Source organism: Rhinatrema bivittatum, chromosome 5 (genome assembly GCF_901001135.1).
Source record: "Rhinatrema bivittatum chromosome 5, aRhiBiv1.1, whole genome shotgun sequence".
NCBI lineage: Eukaryota > Metazoa > Chordata > Amphibia > Gymnophiona > Rhinatrematidae > Rhinatrema > Rhinatrema bivittatum.
Window position 1 is genome coordinate 245,029,032 of NC_042619.1, and position 25,947 is coordinate 245,054,978.

General features: G+C 42.0%; 1 protein-coding gene across 1 annotated transcript in view; it reads right to left on the reverse strand.

Annotated features, from left to right (window-relative positions):
• Positions 1-20,122, reverse strand: part of DHRSX (dehydrogenase/reductase X-linked) — a 363,656-nt gene extending 343,534 nt beyond the window's left edge. The window contains exons 1-2 of the mRNA XM_029603254.1: positions 20,113-20,122; positions 19,915-20,022 (exon numbers count right to left, since the gene is read on the reverse strand). Coding sequence (XP_029459114.1) covers positions 19,915-20,022; positions 20,113-20,122 — 118 coding nt within the window. The remainder of the gene's footprint in view (positions 1-19,914; positions 20,023-20,112) is intronic.
• Positions 20,123-25,947: the final 5,825 nt, after the last annotated feature.

Here is a 25,947-nt window from a genome sequence, read left to right on the forward strand (position 1 = left end):
ATTTTTATATACCGACATTCATCTCAATTGAGATATCACACCGGTTTACATTCAGGTACTGTAGGTATTTCTCTATCCCCAGAGGGCTTACAATCTAAGTTTTTGTACCTGAGGCAATGTAGGGTAAAGTGACTTGCCCAAGGTCACAAGGAGCGACAGCAGGACTTGAACCCTGGTCTCCTGGTTCATAGTCCACTGCTCTAACCACTAGGCTATTCCTCCTCCCTGAGAAGAAACTTTAAAAGTTTCTTCTCAAACTAGCATCGAGTTGCCTCACTGTCTCGGCAGCCCATCAACCGCACTTTTCAGTGCTAAACAAAAAATAAAAATTTAAAATATTAAAAAAAAAAAGAAGAACATGTCTGGCTCCAAAAAGGCCTCCTCTAATGGCTTCGAGACTATATGTGTGTGGCCACAAGACATATATCACCAATGGCCACAATATCTGCTATAAATGCTGGGATCAAATCACAACTAAGCCAATTTCTACAAATGTGGTCGGATATTATCGAGGTCCCAAAGGAACATAGTATGGAAGATGGAAGAACTTTATAGATCAGTGAAGAATCAGTCATTCCTCGTCCCAGAGAAAGGTCTCATTCGATCTTGTTTCATTTCAAGGTGGAATCGCTTTTCAGCCAGTGGGTGATAGAAACTGTCCCTCCCAAAGACATTTGCAAGGAGCTCTACTCCCACAACTTCCTTATCTCCAAGAAATCAGGGGGAATGAGACTCATTCTAGATTTACAAGACTGAACAAATGCCTGTTATAGGAGAAGTTCAAAATGAATTCCTTCCACACCAACCTGCCCTTCATTCACATGGGAGACTGGATGTGTGCCCTGGATTTGAAAGATATATATGCTTATATATAGCAGTGTCACACTACTTCTCTACAGAGACTCAAGGACTTCTGAGGTGTATCTGATGTCAGCGCCCGATGCTGACGCTCCATGGCTCCACCCCCTGGGGCCATCCTCTTTAGCTCCTTCTGTCCTTCCAGCTCTCTCTCTCTCTCTGCTCTCTCTCCAGTTCCTGCTGTTCTATGCATCTAGCAGCTGAGACCTCGCCTCCTCACGGTGAGGCTCACGGGGCTCCTCCCCGTGGGTGGTACCATCTCTCACCTCGGCCCAGGGCCCACATACCCACAAGTCCTAACACAGCCACAGAGCTTTTCTCCAAACACTTTACCTTCCCAGGATCTCCATCATGATGGTAGATCATTTCAGCAGAGCTTTTGTTCTCATGAGTGATCTCTAGACCATAGTGTGGTAGGCAGGCTATTTGACCTCTTGGGTTGCCCATCAATCGATTTATTCACATCAGAGAATAAAACGAAAATTGATAAATTTTTCTCCATTCTTCAAAGCAGGTTCAGATCTGCTCAGGATGCTTTTCTAAATAAGTGGGATGAGGATCTGCTAAATGCCTTTCCTCCACTTCTGTTGGTAGCGAGAACAATGCAGAAAGCACTCAAAGACTGGGCACACCTTATCCTAATTGCTCTAGAATGGCCCAGGCAACTGTGGTTCTCTTACCTTGTCAGGCTGTAAATCTGCTCACCTGGAATCTGATCTGGCTCTAGTGGCTCAAGAGGGGGCTCCTCTTGAGCCAGTCATCTATCATCCAAACCTCTCCTCCCTTAACTTGACAGCATGGATGTTGAGAGCTTGATAGTCTCATCACTGTCACTCTCCAAGGAAGTTAAGGACAATGTGATTTTGGCCAGGAAGCAATCTATTAGATCATACAATTTTAAATGGAAACATGTTCATCTCAGTGTCAAGCAGAATCTTTGAACCTGTTTGCCTATACTCAAAAGGATCTACTTCAGTACTTGTTCTCCTTCTCTTCTTCAGGCCTCAGTACGTCTTCATTCAAGTTGCATCTCAGTGCAATTATCACTTACCTCACTCAAGTGGACAGGAAGCCAATCTTCAAACATCCTCTGGTTTGAAATTCATGAAAAGCTTGTGACATACAAGACCTCCATCTGCCAAAACATTGATGCCATGGGATCTTAATGTCATCTTGGCGCAACTGATGAAGCCACCCTACAAACCATTAGATTCAGCTTCCTTTACGTTCCTTAAAATGGTGTTTCCGGGTCATGATTTATTTCTCCCGGGGAGAGGGTGTGGAGTTTTTCAGAGATTGCGAAAATTGGGGCTTACTTACATATATGATATGTATGATGGGGTAACAGGAGTTATCCTTCCTTTTCACACACTTAAACAACGATACGTACTTCCAGCCATGAACGTATTTGCATATCTCCAAGATACTCATTTTATAAAGTCCACCCAACCTTTCCTAGCTGATACTTTAGAAGTACAAAAAATTGAGGGCTATAGTCCAATTGGAGAACAGAAGTGCCTCTGCAGTTTCTTACTATTACAAGAAAGTGATGGGGATGTCAGAATTCTCACTTTTAACTTCAATATATGCCAGATGGATGGCATGGTCCCTTTTTTCTTTAACACTTGTAGAGTTTGAGAACTGCTTTGCTGATTTGGCTGTGGTGTCAGACAATATACTGTTACAAGAAACGCAATGGAAATTTCTATGGCAAGGCTATATTACTCCCCTGCGAGCCCACCAAATGAAAATTAATCAGTCCCCAAAATGCACCAAGTGTGGCACATGTGATAGTGATTATTTTCATTGTTTTTGGGACTGTGTGCCTTTTTCAAATTTTTGGAAATAAGTGATGCTTGCTCCATTTTTTTAAAAAAGTCTCTACCACCAAACCCTAATCTCTGGCTTTCTGGTACAGGAGACTCAAATTATGTGAGGCTATCCACCCCAGAACGCTTATTTGTTTTACGGGCTGGTTGGTGGGAAAGCAGATCATTCTGGCCACCTGGCTTGATGCCTGCAGCCCCAGTCACGAACAGTGGTTTAAAAGATTGGTGCAGCTCTGCTCTATGGAACATGCTGTTCTTATGTCAGCCATGCCAAGGAAGTCTGTAAATATCTCTTTAATTTGGGCTGCTTTTATTGCCTATCTTACTCCTCGTATTGGACATTATAGAGACCCTTGGAAACAAACTCGGAAAGCCAACACCAGAGAGGGGACAACACCAGATCCTATCAAAAGTCTAGCGGAAACTGCACGGAACAATCAATCATAAATTCTTTACCAACACCATTTCTGAGGTTGAACTAGCCCCAACTTCTTCTTTTGGACTTAGGGAAGAGGAATCAGGGAGGGTGGGTGGGGGGGGGGGAGGGGTTTGTAAAATGGAAGATTGTTATGAGTGTTTTGCTATTTGTTACTAGCTGCTGTATTCCTAGAAAATTAATAAATACATAAATAAAGTGGTGTTTCTAGTTATCATCATTTCGGCTAGAAGAGTCAATGAGCTTCAAGCATTGGCTCATTACTCTGCGTACCTGCAGTTTTTCTACAACAGAATGGCGCACCACACTCACCCCAAATTTTTCCACAAATAGTTTCAGCCTTCTATCTGAATCAAACCATTGTTTTAACCATGTTCTTTCCAAGACTTCATGCAGAAAATGTGGAGAAGGTCTTCTATTCGCTGGACTGTAAAAGTGTTGCGATTCTGCCCTGTTTGGGCAGTCTCTCACCCTTTTTTCTTTTCTTTTTTTTTTTCTTTCTCTGTGCTGCTGCTTCCTCAGTGTGGCTGGAGCCATGCTGCTTCAGCTTTCCCTGCAATCTGGGCTGCCGACGCTCTCCTCAAGCGGCTGGAGCTGCGTTTCTGTAATTCTTGCGGCCCAGAGGCCGCCGACCCGCTCTTTATGCAGCTGAAGCCGCGCTGTGATACCTTCCATGGCCTGGAGGCTGCTGACATTCTCTTAGCGTGGCTGGAGCCATGCTACTGCAGCCCTGCAACTTGGGAGCCGCCAACAGCTCTCCAATGCGGTCAGGGGGCAGCTGTCAGCATTCTCATATGGCCCAGAGGCCACCAACTTACCTCTGGTTCCTCCGTGGGGAGTAGGCTATCATCCCCGGCCTCACTTGGTGCCTGGAGCCATCCTCGGTTCAACCTCTGAGGCAGGGAGCCGTCATCTATCCTGTGGCCTGCCCTGCGGCCTGGTTCCTGCTCCTGCAGTCTTCAGCGGTAGGGACGCTGCTCTTCAAGGCCCTGTCCATCTTCTCCTAAGGGGCGAAGCCACGTCTCCTCTCCTCTCTTAAAGGTACAGCCAGGGGGTGGTGCACATCTGATGTCGTCAAGGGAGTCTCCTCTTTAGCCCTATAAAAAGGGCCTGGCTTCACTTCCACCTTGCCTTCGCAAGGAGCAGGTCCTGATTAGGACTTCATTTCCAGCTTCTCATTGGCACTCTGTTTTTCGTGGGATCCCGTGTCTTCGTTCAGATGTCTTCATCATGGTCTCTTGTCTCGTCATGTTTCATTTGTCCTGATGTTTCCTTCATCCGTCTCATTGGATCTGCGGATGTGTCGTTCTTCAGATCTCCTGGATTCCTCTTCATTTTCCAATGTCTTCATCTCCAGATAACTTCATCCTGTTCTTCTCAACTCAGGATCCTCTCCGCTACAACAGCTTAAGCCTCCAGAGGGTTCCGGTTTTTATTGTACCCGCTCCGAGTCCCTCGTTGAGCTTTTAGCCTCAGGTCCTCCGAGCCCTTGGATCCTGAACCTCTTCTCCTACCGGACCTTCGGAGTTCCCTTTCGTCTGTTCCTATGCGGTGGATTCTCACTAATCCTTGTTCCATTGACGTCTCCCATGTCTGGCCTTGATTGGCTGTGCATGGTGCGCCTTGGTGCAAGCCTCGTCTGAGTCTTCGTTGGAATCTTCTATCAACTTGTGTGGGGGAACCACGGCATGGTCCGTGACCAGCCCTGGCTGGCTGTGTAGGGTGTGCCTGCCGGCGTGGTCTGCAACCAGCCCTCATCGGCTGTGTAGGGCACGGAAAGTGGTAGTACCTATTCAGTATAGTGGCTTCTGACTCTGTCAGAGTCCTTGTCTTCTAGCAACTCTGAGTTCATCTCAGTCCTTCTTCATCAACTCTATATATTGATTCATTCTCTTCAATCAACTTACATATTGTTATCGTCTCCGTGAAGCCCTCACGTATCCTGTGTCTTCGTTTGATGACTTCTTCTTTCATCCACTGTCCGTCCTGTCACATTTGCTGCTCCCATGCAGCAGGTCTGAAAGGGCTTTCGAGTGGTCGGAGGACTACTCCAGAGACCAACATTGCGTTGTTGGGTCTCTTTGCTGTGTACAGATTCAGCAGAAGTCAGGACACTACTTCCAGTACTTCTAGCAACACCAGCCCATTTACCTGCCTCGGCGCTTGCCAGAGCTCCTCTGCGACTGCTTCGTTGCCCAGGGGCACACAATTCCTCAGAAATGGAACAGCCTCCTGCATTTTCACAACAAAAAGCGCCTTGGCATATTATTTAAAGAGAACTTAACTGCATCATCATTTATTTATTGATTGATTTTTATATACCGGTGTTTCATGAGAACATATCACATTGGTTTACACTTGTTATCAAATATTCATTTAAAAATATTCGCATTTCCAAAGTTAAAAGAAAAGATATAAATACATAATTTCATAATAGAAAATAAAACAATTAAAATAATAAAATAAAGTATAAAATTTAAAATGCTTAAAGATTCAGAAAATTAAGAGCAGTAATAAGATAAATAAATACTAAATATTAAAAAGGGTATAAAATCATTAAGTTAAATTAAAACTCTTGGAAGGCCTGTTGGAATAGCCAAGTTTTAACATCCTTTTTAAATATTTTAATGTCTGATTCCATCTGCAAATCCTGTGGTAGAGAATTCCACACTATGGGCCCAGCAATGGAAATCGCCCTTTCTCGTACATTATTTAGATGAGCAATTTTGGGGGAATGGGATAGGCAACATCCCTATACCAGCTGATCTTGTAATTCTTGCGGGAATATGAAAATGTAACGCTGAAGTTAACCATTCAATTTTTTCATTGTAGAGAGATTTGTGAATTAGGGATTATGTTTGGAGATGGTATCTCAAAAGGGATAGAGATAGGATGGAGGTGGTCCAGAGAAGGGCAAAAAAAATGGTGGGGGAGGGTCTCCGTCAAATGACTTATGAGGAAAGGTTGAAGGACCTAAATATGTATACCCTGGAGGAGAGGAGGTGCAGGAGAGATATGATAGACCTTCAGATACCTGAAAGGTTTTAATGATGGATAATCAACAAACATTGGAGTGCCTCAGGGATCTGTACTTGGACCGGTGCTTTTCAATATATATATATATATATATATAAATGATCTGGAAAGGAATACGACGAGTGTGATAATGAAATTTGCAGATGACACAAAATTGTTCAGAGTAGTTAAATCACAAGCAGATTGTGAACAATTGCAGGAAGACATTGTGAGACTGGAAAATTGGGCATCCAAATAGCAGATGAAATTTAATGTGGATAAGTGCAAGGTGATGCATATAGGGAAAAATAACCCATGCTATAATTACACAATGTTGGGTTCCATATTAGGTGCTACAACCCAAGAAAGAGATCTATGGTGTCTTTCTTTCTCCTCCTGAATGATGGACTCTGGCACTTCCAGGTTAAAGCACATTAAGCTTTAACCCGTATTCTGTATTGTATTATTTTATAATTACTACCTGCCTTACCTTCTTTCCAGCTATTTAAGCTTCCAAGTTCTTACTCCTTGTTGAATGTAATTTTGCCTTTTTCACCTCTATTGTTTAATTACTTTAGTTGTCGCTTCAGTTTATACCCTTGTTCAATGTAAACCGATCCAATATGGTTATTACTATGAAGGTTGGTATAAAAAAAAGTGTTAAATAAATAAATAAATAAATAGTGGATACCACATTGAAATAGTCAGTTCAGTGTGCTGCGGAAGCAAACAGAATGTTGGGAATTATTAGAAAGGGAATGGTGAATAAAACGGAAAATGTCATAATGCCTCTGTATCGCTCCATGGTGAGACCGCACCTTGAATACTGTGTTCAATTCTGGTTGCTGCATCTCAAAAAAGATATAATTGCAATGGAGAAGGTACAGAGAAGGGCTACCAAAATGATAAGGAGAATGGAACAACTCCCCTATGAGGAAAGACTAAAGAGGTTAGGACTTTTCAGCTTGAAGAAGAGACGGCTGAGGGGGGATATGATAGAGATGTTTAAAATCATGAGAGGTCTAGAATGGGTAGATGTGAATCAGAGGGGGCACTCCATGAAGTTAGCATTGGGCACATTTAAAACTAATCGGAGAAAGTTCTTTTTTACTCAACGCACAATTAAACTCTGGAATTTGTTGCCAGAGGATGTGGTTAGTGCAGTTAGTATAGCTGTGTTTAAAAAAGGATTGGATAAGTTCTTGGAGGAGAAGTCCATTACCTGCTATTAAGTTCACTTAGAGAATAGCCACTGCCATTAGCAATGGTAACATGGAATAGACTTAGTTTTTGGGTACTTGCCAGGTTCTTATGGCCTGGATTGGCCACTGTTGGAAACAGGATGCTGGGCTTGACAGACCCTTGGTCTGACCCAGTATGGCATTTTCTTATGTTCTTATGTTCTTATTTTCCGTTGGAAAGAAATCAGTAGACCTAAGGGTCTCGAAATGAAACTCCAGGGAGGACAACTCAGAACCAATGTCAGGAAATAGTTCTTCATGGAGAGGGTGGTGGATGCCTGGAATGCCCTTCTGGAGGAGGTGGTGAAGACAAAAGCAGTGAAAGATTTTAAAGGGGCATGGGATAAATACTGTGAATCCCTAAAGGCTAGAGGATGGAAATGAAGAAAACAGTGCATGGGGTTAAATGGCTGGTGTGCAGTTACTACCCTTAACCAATAAACTTTCATACTGTTGATGTAACTTCATTATTGCGCTCTGCTTTAATGGCAGGGGGAAAAGAGGAAAAGAGGAATTAGATTCAGACAGCAAACAACAAGGACATTGAATTTTACAGTCTAGGAAAGCAAATAAGCATGGGGGTAACTTGCTGATGTGACTGTTACTACCCTTAACTAATAAGCCTGATACTTTTGATGCAACTCCAATATTGCTTCAATGGCAAGAGGTAATGGGGAATTGGACTCAGACAGCAACCAACAAGGGCCCAACTTTGACGGTCTGTGAAACTAAGTATGGGGATGACCTATATGAAGTGGCAGATGCTCCCATAAGCTTGCTGGGCAGACTGGATGAATCGTTTGGACCTTTTCTGCCATCATTTCTAAGTTTCTATGTTGGACCTTTGCCTGGATTGCGATTCTGGATCCCCAGAGCAGGTAAGTTTTTTTTTTAATATTTTTGGGGTTTGGTCAAGGTCCTCGGAGATAGGCCTGGGCCTCAGCCAAGATCCTGGTGTCGCGCTCAGGTTTAGGCTGTGGTTCGTGCTTTGGAGCGCGGCCTATGCCTAGGCGAGGCCCCAGCCTTGGGCCTAGGTCTAGGCCCAGGCCTCGGCATCTCACTCTAGCCTAGGCCGAGGCCTTTGCTTTGGGTTTCGGGCTTATTCCATAGACGAGGCCCCAGTTTCAGGCCTGGGCCTAGGCCTAGGCCTGACGGATCAATTTAGTTTTCAAAACAAAATGTGAAAACCAAAAAAATGTTGTCGGGATTTTCTATCTTTTCTCTTTGATAACTAAATTAAATGAAATAGGAAATTTCATCTAATTTCCTATTTTGTTTCTCCCGAATGCCCATCCCCATTGAAGAGAATGTTAAAAGTTTTGAAGTAAATGTTAAGGGGGAGGGAGAGAGTCAGAATTGTGAGAACAGAATTGGATGTAGTGAAGAAATTATCAGTTTGTTCCAATTGTACAATATATGATAGAGAGAGGAAAAAAAAGGAAAATTGGGCACACAAACTAGAAATAATTGGCTGCTTTCTACTCCAACTCTGTAGTTATTTCTCTGTTTCTCAGAAGAATGTCTTCCAACTAGATTTTATAGATATTTGCACTGGGTAGAAAATGAAGCCCTGTGTTTCTAAATAAATTGCATGGACCTGATGAATGGTTGTCCACATTACAGTTAATGTTACTTGGAAACCTATTCGTCAGTCTCAGCGAAAGGGCTAATTATTTGAAATCTTTGAAATCCTCAGCTCAGTGTGCGGCAGTGACCAAGAAAGCAAATAGAATGTTAGAAATTATTTGGAAAGGATTGGAATATAAAACAGACAATATCATAATGCCTCTGTCTCGATTCATGGTGTAACCACACCTAGAGTATTGTGCGCAGTTCTGGTTACCCCCATCTCAAAAAGGACATACAGCTAGATAAGGTACAGAGAAGGGCAACAGCAGTGATAAAGGGGGTGGAACGACTCCCTTATGAAGAAAGATTTAACAGGTTAAGGCTCTACAGAACTCCGCTGCTAGAGTCCTAACTGGAACAAAAAGAAATTACGCCCATTTTGTCCTCTCTTCACTGGCTCCCTATTACTGCACGAATCGCATACAAATCCATGACTATCATCCACAAAATTCTTAATAATGATCATCAAGGGCTAAACACCCTTAACATAACTCTTCAAAACTCCTCAAGAAACCTACCCTCCAATAACTCAAACTACTTATTAATCCCCACTATCAAAGATGCTCATCTAACAACAACAAGAGAGAGCCTTCTCCATCGCCTCCCCCAATCTTTGGAACACTCTACCTGAAGACCTAAGAACTCAACACAACATAAAAACCTTCAAAAAAGACCTAAAAACTTTACTGTTTCGAAAATTCTTCACGGACCCCCAATCATCTGCTCATACCAACTCCCAAATGAACTCATAACTATAATCTACAACCTAACATGCTTCCCTCCTCATCCAACCTTATATTACTTCAGAGACTTGTGATGCTATGTTTATTACTGTAATTGTTCACTCTGTTATGATATCTCAAAACTTCCTTGATAAAATTGTTCACTATGTAAACTGTTATGATGGCTTTACCGAATAACGGTATATAAAACGCCTCAAATAAATAAATAAATAAATACAGAGGGGACATGATAAAGGTTTATAAAATCATGAGTAGGGTGGAATGGATAAATAAAGGACACACAAAATCATGCTGTTGAATCCATTGTCAGAGGTCCTGTTCAAGGCAACTATGATTTGGGCACATTCCTGATGGAAACATCCATAACAATTATTAGCCAGGAAGACTTGAGAAAGCCATTGCTTATCCCTGAGAGGGATCAGCAATAAATGGATCTACTTTTTGACATCTGCCGCCTACTTGTGACTCCCATGCTAGGTCTATGGACCTAGGTCTGACCCAACATGGCATTGAATACACATAAGGCTTGCTCTAGACTCTCACCCTGATAACTGCTTTAAAACAAGGTCCAAGGTACATTTTCAGATTTCTGTTGATAAAGATCCTTGGTCTGCTTTGTGGTGTGGCTAATTAAAGGGCATTATTCATTTCTAATCTGATTACAGTACCTTTCACAAAGCTCCCAAATTACTTTTAATAAAAATAGAAAACAGACAAAACAAATGCTTTTAATTGGCCTCTAATCTTCAAATCCAGGATGTGAATAATTTATGCCACGATTTTTAATTAAAAGACAAAACATCTATGATAATATACACTATTTGAAAATGCTATTAAAATTCTCATATTAATATTTATGCTTTCTCGTCTATTAATCACCGAGGTTGATTTAAGCTTACAAGCAACTTACACAGGAAATATCATACAAAGTGCAAAGACTGTATGTATGATTATACACATGGAAATATATAGAATAAGTGTACTTTTCATCATCATATTTTTCTTCAGGTTTTTATGCCATTTCTTGTGAGAGCTTTGTTAAGTTTTCACATTGAACATGCATTGCTTTCTGCATGGAAGTGTGAAAAAGCATCCAAGCTTTAGTTTGCAGGCTGGTACAGATTTCTGCAAAGGATAATTGCTGAGCTACAGTTTGTAATCATGATCCAAAGAAAAAGCAGTTCTAGGCAGGAGGAGGCCACAAAAATGGAAAGTTATATTTTCTGAAGTAGAACTGGATTTTGTAGTGCAAAATGTAGTTGCCAACAAAGCCAAAACTTTTGGCACTTCTGTGCCAAAAATGACTGTGTCTTAAAAAGATGCCTTGGCAAGAAAAACAAACAAAGAAAAAAATCCAGGAGCACATACATACTCTGGGCTTAGCAAAAAAAGTTCATGAAACTGAGAAAAGCTGATCAGATGGAAGGCCCAAAAATATATGGAGGAGAAGGAAGACCCAGCTACAACACTGTCACAGCAGTGGTGGAAGCCATCCGGATTTCAGATTTTATTGAAGGATATGATAACAGCCGAGTATATTTTAATCCAGTACTGTCAGTACTGCTTTTATTTCTCCTAATTTTCCTATTTCAATTTGTCATATTAGGATAGCCCCTTAGACTGACATGTATTTCTTCTAATGCAACCACCTCTTCTGATTAGGAAAATAGGAGAGAATTTTCTATTTAATGATTTTTGGTTTTGTCCTTAAATTGGATTAAAAGAGATCTGCGCTTTTCTTGTTGCATGCCTTCTGGTCATCCAGAGCAGCAGAAGTTGACGATGAATGGAAAGGTAAATCTACTACTTTGTGCCCTTTAGATATTAAGGAAAAACAATTACATGAATCAAAGCCCTAATCGAATCTTTATGTTTAGCGAGCTGATTTTTCCTAATCAATTAGTATTATTTGAAACAGTGCATTTAACTTATTCCATAGAATCAGTTGGTGATGCTGATTACTAGGCAAAGAAGGTAACCCTTTTTATGCAAATCATCCTTTCAGATCATGGAGGTGATAAGCAAAAGATAAGCAAAAGAAGATCAAGAGGACAAAAAAAGGATAGATTATGTTCCATATGAAATGTCAAGAGACCACACATACTTACCTTAACTATTAAGATCATTTGCAGCAAGACAGGAGGCCAACATGATGCCAAAATCCTGGCAACAGTATATGGAAATAGATTTTAATCTTCTAGGATCTTAAGGCAACAAAGCCAAGGTATTGCTGCTGAATCCAGTGATCAATATTTACATAACTACCTACAGTTTGTTTGTAGATATTGTATTTATGCTGGTCATTTGCCAGAAATCTTGGGGTCCTAAAATTAATAAAATTTTATTCGAAGTATAGACTACATCGTAACATAGTAGATGACTGTAGAAAAATACCAGCTGGTTCATCCAGTTCACCATTTATTTCTGTTCACGCTGCCAATAATATATTTCACTACATAACTACCAACCTCGTTCCCTTGTATAAAAGATCTTTAACAACCGTGCCTGTAAGGTATCACCTGTTATCCAAGACAGGTTGTGTTATTTTCTTCTATTGTACTACACACTTCTGAGTAGCTGAGCATGCAAGATCCCCTTTTTAAGCTTACACCTAGCATTCCTCCCCTCGTATATTCAATCACGGAGTCGCACAATAATCCAAACAACCACCAACACCAGCTTTGCTGTGGCATGAATATCTGGCCTCCAACAGCTTTTTTGGATAGTTCGCCGACCCCCGCCACCACCAACTCAGCACACAGATCTGTTCCAACACGAGCAAGACAGTCCTGGCTACGTGAGGGCCTATATTTCTGTAAGCACTTCTAGTTGTTGCTGTATTTCATAGTGTAATAGCTAGAATCATAGCTGCTGAGACGGTAGACAGGAACCATCAGGAGATGATGAAACCGACAAGGCTTCTGTCTTGACCAAGTATGAAAGTTTCAGTTCCGTCCACTAGCACACCCCATTTGATGCTTCACCCTCAGAAGCTGCTGGTACAGTTGGAAGAAGAGGAACAAGTAGCAAAATGGCAAGCCGCCTGTAATATTTACGAACAACCTTCTTACCTGAAAAGGCTAATTGGATTTGAATTAAATGTACTACCTTCTTTTCAGTTGTATGATTATTTTTCAGTCTGTTTATTGTAATTGAACTCTTTTTATTGAATTTATCTGAAAGCAGGATATTAACTTAATTAAATTAATGAATGAATTAAATCCCATTTATGATTAAAAGACATCCTTGAATCAAATATTTGTAATCCTTCCTCCTCTTTTCCCATGATTTATTCATATTTATCTATTTTGACTAGGTTAAAAAAAATTCCCCCTTTACTGCCCCCACCCTGTACACACACATACACACATAATTGCAAACTCTAAATTTCACTGTAATAAAATTCATTTTTCATCCCCTACCTTGCAGAACTGAATTACTTTGAGAGTATAGTTTATAACATTGTATGTAAGTTTAAAATCTGCAAGTACTTTTTACCTGCAGACTTCAGCCTGAATTTTCAAACCACATAAGTCTGCTTTGAAAGTTTGTAGGCTGTCCAATACACACATACGCAAAAAGTTACACATGCCCCTGAAAAATGAAAGTATGCTTAAATGTTTTCCCCAGCCCAATTCTATCACCCCCCAAATAGTAAGTAAACAGCAGGTGAATTACATGACATGTAGGGTGATGTCATCCGACAGTGCCAAATGTACCCATCTCTCTAATTCAATAAAGTTTTACTACTGAGCACGTGTGGGAATTCCCATATGCATGCTGCCTCATGAACCCCTGTTAATTGTAGAGCTTAAACCAACTTCTAGGTAGTTGCCTCTTTAGGGAGGTGGGTTCGTCATCCAGTGGTTTATGGAAAACTCCCTTTACGATAAGCAAACTTGCTTTCTCTATTGACAAGCAAGGATAAACAAGCCATGGCATGTGGAGAGTACCAGCTGAAGGTTGCATGGTGAAGCACTTACTAAAAAGCGACCTGCCACCCCATGAAGAGTTGAAGAGTAGTCTACTATGTGAATAGGCTGTGCAAAACTGTTTGCCAAAAGCTGACATCTGGAAAGATTGTCTAGACAGCAATGGAACATGAAGGTGTGAACTGATGACCAGGTTGCAGCTTTGCGGATGTCTTCAATGGACACAGCTCTTAGGAGAGCCACTGAGGTAGCCATGGCTCTTACTTGATAAGCTTTGACAGGATCTGGGATATGGAGGCCAATCAGAGCATAGTAATGGGCAATACAGTCCATGCTATGCTCTGATTAGCTATTCGGAGAACATGTGCTTGGCAACAGCTATTCCCAGTGTTAGGATTGTAAAAGATGAAAAGTTGAGAAGCCTCTTTTATTTCCAAAAGATTTTAGAACTGTTTTACAAGCTCTTGTTTTATCAAAATTAGATTACTGTAATTCAATGTTTTTAGGCTTACCAGTGAATGTTACAAAACCGTTACAAATGTTACAGAACTCTGCGGCCAGACTGTTAACTAGAACTAGATCTAACCATATTACGCCAATATTAAAGGACCTTCATTGGTTGCCTGTTAAATACAGAGCCATTTGATGGATATGAAAATGTAAAGCTGAAGTTAACCATTCAATCTTTTCATTGTAGAGAGATTTGTGAATTAGGAATAAAACTTTATGTTTGGAGACAGTATCTCAAAAGGGACAGAGATAGGATGGAGGCGGTCCAGAGAAGGGCAACAAAAATGGTAGGGGAGGGTCTCCGTCTCCATAACTGAACACAGTACTCCAGGTGAGGCCTCCTCAAGGACCTATACAAGGGGATTATCACCTCCTTTTTCTTACTGGTTATTCCTCTCTCAGTGCAGCCCAGCATTCTTCTGGCTTTAGCTATCGCCTTGTCACATTGCTTCGCCATCTTCAGATCATTAGACACTATAAACCCAAGGTCACCTGAGCCTCAGCCCAGACCCAGGCCTGACATCAGGGCCTGATGTGGAGACCAGGCCCGACACCGGTGCCTCATCCTGGATCCAGGCCAAAGGATGAGTCCTGACACCTAGGCATTGGCCTAGGCCCAAGCCCAAGGCTGTGACTCAACACGGAGACCAGGTCCAGACACCAAGACCTTGGCCCAGACCCAGGCCCAATGCCAGGGCCTCAGCCCAAAGGCCAAGTCCCAACACCTGGGCCTCATCCCAGGGTCAGACCCAGGGCTCAAAGCCCAGGTCTGGGAGCTCCTTTCTTCGGCGCTTAAAGCCAAATGACGCCATTCGCTGGGGTCGCACCAGAGTTAATTAACTCCGGTGACTTCATCCCAGTGGACGGTGCCATTTTGATGTACCATGCCATGCATCATAATGGCACCATCTGCTGGGGTGAATGCACTGGAGTTAATTAACTCTGGCGCGACCACAAAATAAACATTTGACGAAACAAAATTAGTAGAAATTGAACCCCCAAAAATGAAATGAAAAACAAAATAAAAATGTTTCTTCTTCTCACTTACTCTTCCAAGACTTTTGTTTTCCTGAATTCTTCTTCCTTTAACTTCTCAAGCACCTTCGGCTGACCACTGCCTGAACCTCATCTTTAGCTGTAAATGTCAGCAGTCCCATAGTACCCTCCCTTCCAATTTTATCTATCCCAATTTCTTGTCTTTCTTCACTTCAGGTGATCTCTATGTGCACCTCTACTTTCTCATTAGAACTGTGTGAGAAATGTATGTTCAACTCAAACCAATCAAAATGAAGTAATTCTTTCTTTCTACCTTTAAAGTGGTACATTGTGTGTGTTGTGACTTGAGGATAATTGATTTCTTGTTTAATCTTAGGAATGGGCTTCAGATTCTCCTATTCTTTTGACAGAAGGCACTGCCAGAGGGAAGGGTTGTTTTCTAGCTCCCTATAGAATCATAGCCCTGTTCACACAAATCATACCAGATCACTCCTGCTATCTTCAGCGCTTTTTAATTGTTCCATTAATAAAACTGAGCTACAGTCAGCATTTTCCCAAGTTTATCTTCACAAATGGTATGACTGGGGAAAGTGAGCCGAAAAAGGCCACTGACTCCATAACTAAATTACCTATTACAGGGTACAAGAGCTATTTAACCTGGCCTGGCTCAACTAACAATGCTCGGCTATGGAAAAAAATGCTGCTTTGATGCTGATAATATGGTAGCTTTAAGCATGCACAAGATTTAATAGGAGAAAAAGATATTTTGATCAAGAATCAATAAAGTCTAGAGAGCTGACAGTGTGTAAACACAACTGTTCCCTAGGAGGTGAATTTTAAAAGCCCAACGTGCACCAAAATCAGGGGAGATATGAGCACAAGTCGGACTCATGCACACCCACTGAATATTACAAGCTGCCCAGATGCGCACATATCTCTCACAGTGTGCCCTTCTCAAAAGTTGTCAAAAGGGTGCAGAGCATGGGCATGCTTTGGGAGGGAACATGGGTGTTTCAGGGTGTGGCCAGGAGATATGTGCATACATACTTATGTGCCTGGGTGCACACTGAAGTGCAGCGGCATGTACGTTTACTTCTGCTAGGGATGAGGTGTATGTTAAAAAAGAAAAAGAAAGAGACACTTCTCAGAAGTTTAAAGTGTCTGGCGTAACTGGGGGGGTGGGGTGTTGGAGGATCTATCTGCCACTGGGAGAACTGGTGGATGAACTAGTGAAACTGGCAATGGCGTAGACATGCGCCCCTTTTAAAATTCCCCAACTTTTGCGGGAAAAGTGGGTGCCCATTTAAAAATCGGGTGCACCGATGCGTGGTCAGGCTATTTCGTAATATGTACACATATGCGCGCGCAAATTATAAAATGGCTGCATTTCTGGGCGCATGTCGACGCACACAAACCAAAGTGTACACCAGTTTGAAAGTTACCATCTATTTGTATATTTCTGCTTTCAAGTTAAAAACAGACCAAATTAATCCATTATGTCTCCATGTCTTTTAAGTCTGAAATGGAGAACTAGGAGTCCTAAATATGTTCATAAAAATTAACATTACAAGGGGTAATTTTCTAACAGTGAACATAAGAAACTTGGCAAATGCTAGGATGTGTTTTTATTTGAAATGGCATAAACAATGTCAACAACATTATAGGCCGAATTTTAAAACAGCCACGTGCGTAAAAATCGGCACTTATGCATGTGGCCAAGCCTTATGCGCATAGCGCGCATTTTCAAAAAGCCCAACCACTCGCGTCAATGCCGAGATGCGCCCAAGTGCCAGGCCCTGAAAAAGGGCTGTGGTCTGGGCAGGGAGGAGCAAGGAGGGGCAGGACGGAGGCCGGCCGGGATAGCAGCCATTAGCAGCTGTCCCGGGGAAGTGCACGCCGGCAGCCGGCCAGCACACACAAACTACTTCCACTCGGGAGGAGCAGTAAGTGAAAAAATAAATAATTTTCAGGTAGACAGGTAGGGGTTAGGGGTCGGGGTGGAGAGGGGAAAGGGAAGGAAGATTAGGCAGGGGGGAAGGGAACGGGGGAAGGCCCGATTGCATCGCTGCACATAATTTGCAAAAATTCAGCCCCGTGCACACGCCGCCCGCACATTCGCGTGCGGATTTTAAAATCCAGCATGCATGTGCACACAGCCAACGGATTTTTATAACATGAGCCCGCCAGTGCGCGCATGTTATAAAATCAGCGCGTCCATGTGCGTGCGCTGGGAACCGCACACACATGGACGTGCGCGCGAATGTTTTAAAATCTACCCCTACGTGCTTTATTTTGTATCGTTTTTGGTGTGCACCATTTTCCATAACCTGAAAAACAAAACCGAAAAAACCCTTGATCGACATGGAATTCAGACTCCCAACAAAACAAAATGGTACAATATTTTTTGGCCTGCACATCCCCAGAAAATACATGCAAAAATTATACCCATTTTCTAAACAAACTTGTGTGCATATGTTCACTTTGAAAATTATTCCACCAAACCTAGCCTCACACAATTGCACCTGCTAATTTGCGTGTAGGAAATTTTGAAAGAAACTTATCTTTGAAAATTCAAAGCAGGGACGGTAGCTTTCAAACCGGTGCATGGGTGTCTTTTGGCATGAATATGCCGGCACGCACCCAGATACAAGGCCATTTTATAACTTGCGCGCATGTTATAAAATAGCCTGGGCACATGCACAATTTTATGTTTGCGGGCACCCAGTCACATAAATCGGGTTTCTACTGCATAAGTCAGGGAATTTTAAAATCAGCACACGTCCATGACACGACCAGTTTCACCAGTTCACTCACCACTTCACCCACTGTTGAGCTGGATCCTCTAAACCTCTCTGGTTTAATAGACTGCACTCCCCCCCAGTTACTGCAGACTCTTTAAACCCCTCCAAAATGGCTGAGTGTTTTTGTTTTTCACAGTTACACCTCCTCAATAGCAGAAGTAAATAGCAGAGGACCTGGGTGCATATGTATTTATGTGCACGTCTCTTGGCCACCCCCTGAAATGCCTATGCCCCACCCAGACCACGCCCCAGTTTGAAATCAAGTGAGATGTGCGTGCAGCAGGAGAAATGCGCCTATCTGGGCGGCTTTTAAAATTCGGGCTGCATGAGCAAAACCCGACGTATGCACGCATCTCCTAATCGATGCACATGCCAGGCTTTTAAGATCTACCTCTATATGCACTGAAGTTCAAACCCCCTCCACAGCTCCTTGTCCCAGGAACACCTCCACTCAGTCCGGGTAAATGCATGTGCATACAGGACAGACTCATATCAGGCAAGAAATTTTATAGCAAACCATTTGAACATGTAAAGCACTGTTTTACCCATGTAAATGCCTATGAAAATAACTCTCCTCTTGGAACCACAGACTGACTCGGTGGCAACGTTGTGCACTGCCACATGAAAGGCCCCTACTTTGATCCCTGAGTCAGGGCTTCAGCCCCCCAGGTCAGATCAGGCAGGGGAGGGAATCATAGTCATTGCTTAAGGGTGACATCTAGTGGTCAGATTCAGGGCCCATGACAGCAGGGGTTTGGAAGGTCCCTGACTGAAGACTGTCATCGCAATGGCCAGACTAGGTATGGGGAGGGGAAGAGAATGAATATAAAATAGGGGAAACATTTCCAATTAGTTGTGAATGAAAGCTCACGTTGCCAGGTCCCAGCACTAGTTCTGATTAAGCTGGAAGTACAAAAGGTACTGAGTCATTAAAAAAAAAAAAAAAAAAAAAGAACACCACAGGACGATCAACACATCAAGCACAATGAAATTTCATAGTGTGATGGAAATAGAATCCCAAAATCACATAATGGGGGGGAGGAACATATTTTGGGAGACATCACTGAACGTGCTGGACATGCAGTGTGCCACTGGGTTAGGGTAGGAAGTATTTCTGTGCCGGTCTGAATTAAGCAGTAGCAGGATTGGTAGGGATCTGCACTTGTTTGAAATGAATGGGTAATCCAGACCTAAACAGGCCCTTTTGGGCTTGTACTAAATGTAATAAACCAAAAGGATAGTGTTTTGAAAATGAATGAAAATGTTTGGTTCATTTTGTGCATGAAGGTGAGTAGTGTGCATAAACAACATTTTAGAAATCAGAACAAACTGAAACAAAACTAAAATTACCACCAAAATGAATCAAACCAAAACAAACATGTTTGGCCAGTCTTTCCTTACGGATTTGGGCTCTTGTTTTCTCTCATTTTGCCCAGAGAGTCACCAAGTGTTGAGCTGAACATTGCCCTGGAATTTCCATTGCTGTGGTACTGTGATATTTCTCTCAATGTTATTATTCATCCTATTTTCATTATGAATATGCTAAGAAATAACAAATTGATTATCATTCTGCCAAAATAAGAATAGCCAACCTAATATTAAATACAATTGCATTTAAAATGAGTAAGAAGAGAAATTCCATAACTTCAACTTTAAGATCATTTAATAGTAAATATTAACCATATGGAGTGCTCCTGTGAGGCAAAACAAAGAAAACCATCCAACACAATGATTAAACAGATCTCATCTTTCTATATACTTTCAAAAAAATTATAACTAACTTCTAATACTTTCTTTCAAGCTCATGGCTGTTCATAACACTTCACTAGTCCATCATCTGTACAAGTGGGGTAAGAGAAAACTATGGAGCTATTTACTCCCTAAATAAAATAACAATAATTAATGATCCAAATAATTGCGGTACCTATTATAACATGCATCCCAAGTCTTGATAAGTGTCTTGCAGTATAAAAGCCCATTCCTTTGGCACCTCCAGTCACTACAGCAACTTTTCCATTTTGTGAAGGTAAAGCTGTAAAAAAGGAAAATAGTTTCTATTAGCATTTTAATAAATGCAAGAAAAAATGAGAGGATTTGTGTGCTGTTGCAACAACATAGAAACAGAGAAACATGACGGCAGAAAAAGACCATATGGCCCATCTAGTCTACCCATCCGTCGAATTAATTTAGTATTATAATCCTCATCACTTCCTTAGAAATCCCCTTCATTTATCCCATGCTTTCTTGAATTCAGATACTGTTTTTGTCTCCACCACTTCCACTGGGAGTCTCTTTCATGCATTCACCACCCTCTGTAAAGAAATATTTCCTAAGATTACTCCTGAGTCTACCCCCTTTCAACTTCATCTCATGATCCCTTGTTCTAGAGAATCTAGAGACTCCTTTCTAGTGAAAAAGGCTCACCTTCTGTGCATGGAAACCTTTGAGATATTTGAATGTCTCTATCATATCTCCCTATCATGCCTTTCTTCTAGGGAATATGTATTTAGATCTTTAAGTATATCCCCCATATGCTTAAGAATGAAGACCCTGATCATTTTAGTAGTTACCCTCTGGACCGACTCTATTCTGTTTATATCCTTTTGAAGGTGCGGTCTCCAAAACTGTACACAGTATTCCAAGTGAGGTCTTACCAAGGACCTATACAGGGGCATAAGAACATAAGAACATAAGAAATTGCCATGCTGGGTCAGACCAAGGGTCCATCAAGCCCAGCATCCTGTTTCCAACAGAGGCCAAACCAGGCCACAAGAACCTGGCAATTACCCAAACACCTAGAAGATCCCATGCTACTGATGCAATTAATAGCAGTGACTATTCCCTAAGTAAACTTGATTAATAGCAGTTAATGGACTTCTCTTCCAAGAACTTATCCAAACCTTTTTTGAACCCAGCTACACTAACTGCACTAACCACATCCTCTGGCAACAAATTCCAGAGATTTATTGTGCGTTGAGTGAAAAAGAATTTTCTCCGATTAGTCTTAAATGTGCTACTTGCTAACTTCATGGAATGCCCCCTAGTCCTTCTATTATTCGAAAGTGTAAATAACCGAGTCACATCTACTCGTTCAAGACCTCTCATGATCTTAAAGACCTCTATGATATCCCCCCTCAGCCGTCTCTTCTCCAAGCTGAACAGCCCTAACCTCTTCAGCCTTTCCTCATAGGGGAGCTGTTCCATCCCCTTTATCATTTTGGTTGCCCTTCTCTGTACCTTCTCCATTGCAACTATATCTTTTTTGAGATACGGCGACCAGAATTGTACACAGTATTCAAGGTGTGGTCTCACCATGGAGCGATATAGAGGCATTATGACATTTTCCGTTTTATTAACCATTCCCTTCCTAATAATTCCTAACATTTTATTTGCTTTTTTGACTGCTGCAGCACACTGAGCTGACGATTTCAATGTATTATCTACTATGACGCCTAGATCTCTTTCTTGGGTGGTAGCTCCTAATATGGAACCTAACATCGTGTAACTACAGCTAGGGTTATTTTTCCCTATATGCAACACCTTGCACTTGTCCACATTAAATTTCATCTGCCATTTGGATGCCCAATCTTCCAGTCTTGCAAGGTCCTCCTGTAATGTATCACAGTCTGCTTGTGATTTAACTACTCTGAATAATTTTGTATCATCTGCAAATTTGATAACGTCACTCATCGTATTCCTTTCCAGATCATTGATATATATATTGAAAAGCACCGGCAATATCTCTTCCCTATTCAGCCAAGCATCTTTTTGGATTATACCATTACCACCTATTTGGCCAGCTTAAGATCATCAGATACAGTTACCCTCAGATCCTGCTCTTCCTTGGTGCTTAGAAAAATTTCTCCTCCATTACTGTACCGTTCCATTGAGATTTTGCACCCTAAATGCATTACTTTGCATATTTTAGCATTAAGTCTTAGCTGCCAGACCTTAACCAATTCTTAAGCTTTGCTAGATCCCTCCTCATGTTTTCCACTCCTTGCTGGCTGTCTAACCTGATATAGATTTTAGTATCATCAGCAGAAAGACAAACTTTTCCCAACAACCCTTCTGTTATGTTGCTCACAAAAATGTTGAAAAGAACCGGTCCAAGGACCGACCCCTGAGGCACACCGCTAGTAACATCCCCCCTCCTCAGAGAAAACTCCATTTAACACTACCCTTTGTCGCCTTCCAGCCAGCCAGTTTCTAATCCAGTCACTCTAGGATCCTTACCAAGGGCACACAATTTATTTATAAGTTATCTGTGCAGAACCGTGTCAAAGGCCTTGCTAAAATCCAAGTACAGTGTGTCTAGCGCTCTCCCTTGACCCAACTTTCTGGCCACCCAATCAAAGAAATTGATCAGATTCTTCTGACAAGATTTACCTCTAGTAAAACCATGCTGCCTCAATCTTGCAATCCATTGGATTCCAAAAATTGCACTATCCTCTATTTTACAAGCGATTCCATTAGTTTGCTCACATCAGAGATCAGACTAACTGGCCTGTAGTTCCCAGCTCCTCCTTACTTCCATTTTTATAAATAGGAACCACATCTGCCCTTTTCCAATCCTCCAGAACTACTCCAGACTCTAAAGAAGTAATGCATACATATTTTTTCCCCACATGGCCTGAGGTAGGAACCTTCGGAATACTGAAAACTTGTATTTTTGAAAATCATTAGCATCATAAAAGTATGATTTAAAGGAGAACTATTTTGTTGATTTTCTTTAAACACATTAATGTTTTAAAAGAGTTTTCCTTTTCACCCAACACATCATTAAGTTCTGGAATTTATTACCGGAGGATGTGGTTAAGGCAGTTAGCATAGCTTTTTTTTATTTTTTTAATGGTTTGGACAAATTCCTAGAGAAGAAGTCCATAAACTATAATTAACCAGGTAACTTTAAAAAATAGCCACTATTTATCACTGCACAATAGCAGCATGGAATCTATTTACTGTTTGAGATCTTGCCAGGTATTTGTGACCTGGATTAGCCACTGTTGGAAACAGGATATTGGGCTTGATGCATCTTCAGTCTGACCCAGTATGGCAAGTTCTTGGTTTTTACTTTCTACATATTATTTCAGAGTTAAATTTAATATAAATGTTATCAGTTGGTTTTTTTTTTTAATATATATATATTCTAGAAGTGTTTGGTTATGCGACTGGTTTTTGCTCATATACCTGCCATGTGATGCACATGATGCATAATGGAAGTGTGGTAATGTGCATGTTTTGTCTCATAAGTATATTACTGGCAACTGGACACTAATCCTGAAGCTCCCAAATTCTACTGAATCATCAAAAGAGCTAGGCCATCTAGAATGAGAAGGCAAATGAGAAACAGGACAATGATTTATAGAGATACAGCTCTGGTCATCGGTGGCATGATATTGTGTTCTATCAAGCAGAACACTCAAGTTCAGATCACTGGTCACAAGGGTTGGAGTTTGGCTTTGTCATGTAGGTGAGATACTCAACTCAGAGGAAAAGGATGACTTTGGAGTAGATGTGGGAGTAAGTGGAAACAAATTTATTTATTTATTTATTTACTTACTTTCTTACTTATGAACTTTTATATACCGGCATTCGTAGGACACATCAAGCCGGTTTACAATTAACTAGAAGAAGGAAATTACAATGAACGAGGATAGGGTGAAGGGAGCAGGTTAGAAAAGGGGTGGAGGCTAGGAACAGGGATGAGGGAGAGAGAAAGTACGAGAGTAGGAAGGGAAAGAAAAAGTAACCGAATTAAATTGCTAAGGAACATAACATATGAAGAGCAAGAATAATTAGCTGTATTAACAGTATACAGGTATATACAAAACAAAATACAAGTTCTAAGAGGCTTAAGGCTAGGGGGTAAGGGATGCCAGGGTGGTTCAAAAGGGATAATGTCTAGGTTTGGTTGGTATCCGGATAGGCTTGTTTGAAAAGCCATGTCTTGATACCTTTTTTGAATTGTTGTAAGGATGGTTCTAGACGGAGCTCAGTAGGTACTGTGTTCCATAGGGTAGGACCAGCTATGGAGAAGGATCTTTCTCTAGTGGTGGAGAGGTGTGCGGTTTTGAGGGATGGGGAGTGGAGGGTGCCCGCAAAGGAGGTTCTGGCTGGGTGGTTAGAAGATCGGAAATGGGGCATTTCCTCGAGCCAGGCGAGATTGTTTTTGTAGAGGGTATTGTGCAGGATGGTGAGTGTTTTGTATTGTGATCGGAAAGAGACGAGGAGCCAGTGCAGATCTTTTAAAATAGGGCTGATATGGTCCCTTTTACGAGTATTGGTAATAACTCTCGCCATAGCGTTCTGAAGGATTTGCAGAGGTTTGATGGTGGAGGCAGGGAGGCCTAGGAGAAGGGAGTTGCAGTAGTCCAATTTAGATAGGATGGTCGTCTGCAGAACTGTGCGGAAGTCCTGGGCATGAAGGAGGGGTTTGAGTTTTTTTAAGGATGTGGAGTTTGAAGAAACCCCCCTTTATGAGAGACTTAATATGGGATTTGTAGTTTAGGTGTTGATCCAGCGAGATGCCTAAGTCTCTCACAGAGTGCAGTGTTGTGTACTTTAGTGCAGTGTTATGGAAAGTAGGTTGGAGTGAGTGGTCCAGTTGATTAGAAATGATGAAGATTTCTGTTTTTTAAGTATTAAGTGCAAGGTGGAGATTGGATAATAGGGAGTTGATAGACTCAAGGCAAGATTCCCAGAATTGGATGGTTTCGTTGAGGGATTTTTGAATGGGTATAAGAATTTGCACATCATCTGCATACAGGAAGAACTTTAGGCCTAGGTTGGAGAGTAGATGGCAGAGTGGCAGAAGATAAATATTGAAGAGGGTAGAGGAAAGGGAGGAACCTTGGGGGACGCCTTGTGTGAGGGGGATGTTCGAGGATTCTGAATTGTCAATTTTTACTAAGTATTCTCTATGGGTGAGGTAGGAGGTAAACCATGTGAGGGTTTAGACAGAAGAACAAGAACATGTTTTTCAGCACTGTACAACTTGTAAAAAAGCACTTGGGGCTGGTTCAATCAATCCATCTGTCTGGAGGCACAATAACTTCCATGAAAATTGAAAATTCACAAATGAAGTCCAAAGTTGGGGGGGGGGGGGGGGAGCTTGGGCCTGGCATCTATCCAGGTAAAACTCAATCCATCTAACATACAGGTCTATCCTGTAAAGTGCGGCCGTGTTTACCCTGCTCCTAAGCCGCTTTTTACTCCGTTTCCGGCCGCGTTAGCCCTTCCTGCGATCCCGAATCCCCTTTAACCTACTCCTACCGCGTCCTAAATTCCCCGGGCAACCCCTTCCGCCCATGGCATGTATATTGCATGCAAACGAGCGAATTAGCTCGATATTGCATGCAAACGAGCGAATTAGCTATTCCCTAGCATCCCGTAACCCGCGCCCCGACTATCGCTATCTTTCCCTGCCGTTTTGACGCGCGTTTAACCTGCAAACGTACCGCCTACCCTGACCCAGGCGGTAGAGGCATGGGTAAGGGTAGGTGGAAAGCTTTCCCCCAGCCCCCGCTCACCTGCCCCCGCCGCGATCATGGGTGCCGGTCTCCATGGCAGCCCCAGTCCTCTCCCCTGCTCCCGAAGCCAAAAAAAAAAAAAAGCAAAAAAAACGTTGCAGCCCCCCTCCGATGTCCGGACTGGGGCTGCCACGGAGACTGCAACGGCAAAGCAAAAAAAAACGGCGAAGCAAAAAAAAACCAAAAGCAATTTTGTGGGTTTTTTTTGCTTCGCCGCTGTGTCCCCCCTCCTCTCGGAGCAGGGCGCGAAAAGCAGCCTTGCTCTGGGAGAAGGAGGGACACAGCGGCGAAGCAAAAAAAAAACCAAAATTGCTTTTGGTTTTTTTTGCTTCGCCGCTGTGTCCCCCCTCCTCTCGGAGCAGGGCACGAAAAGCAGCCTTGCTCCGGGAGAAGGAGGGACACCGCGGCGAAGCAAAAAAAAACCA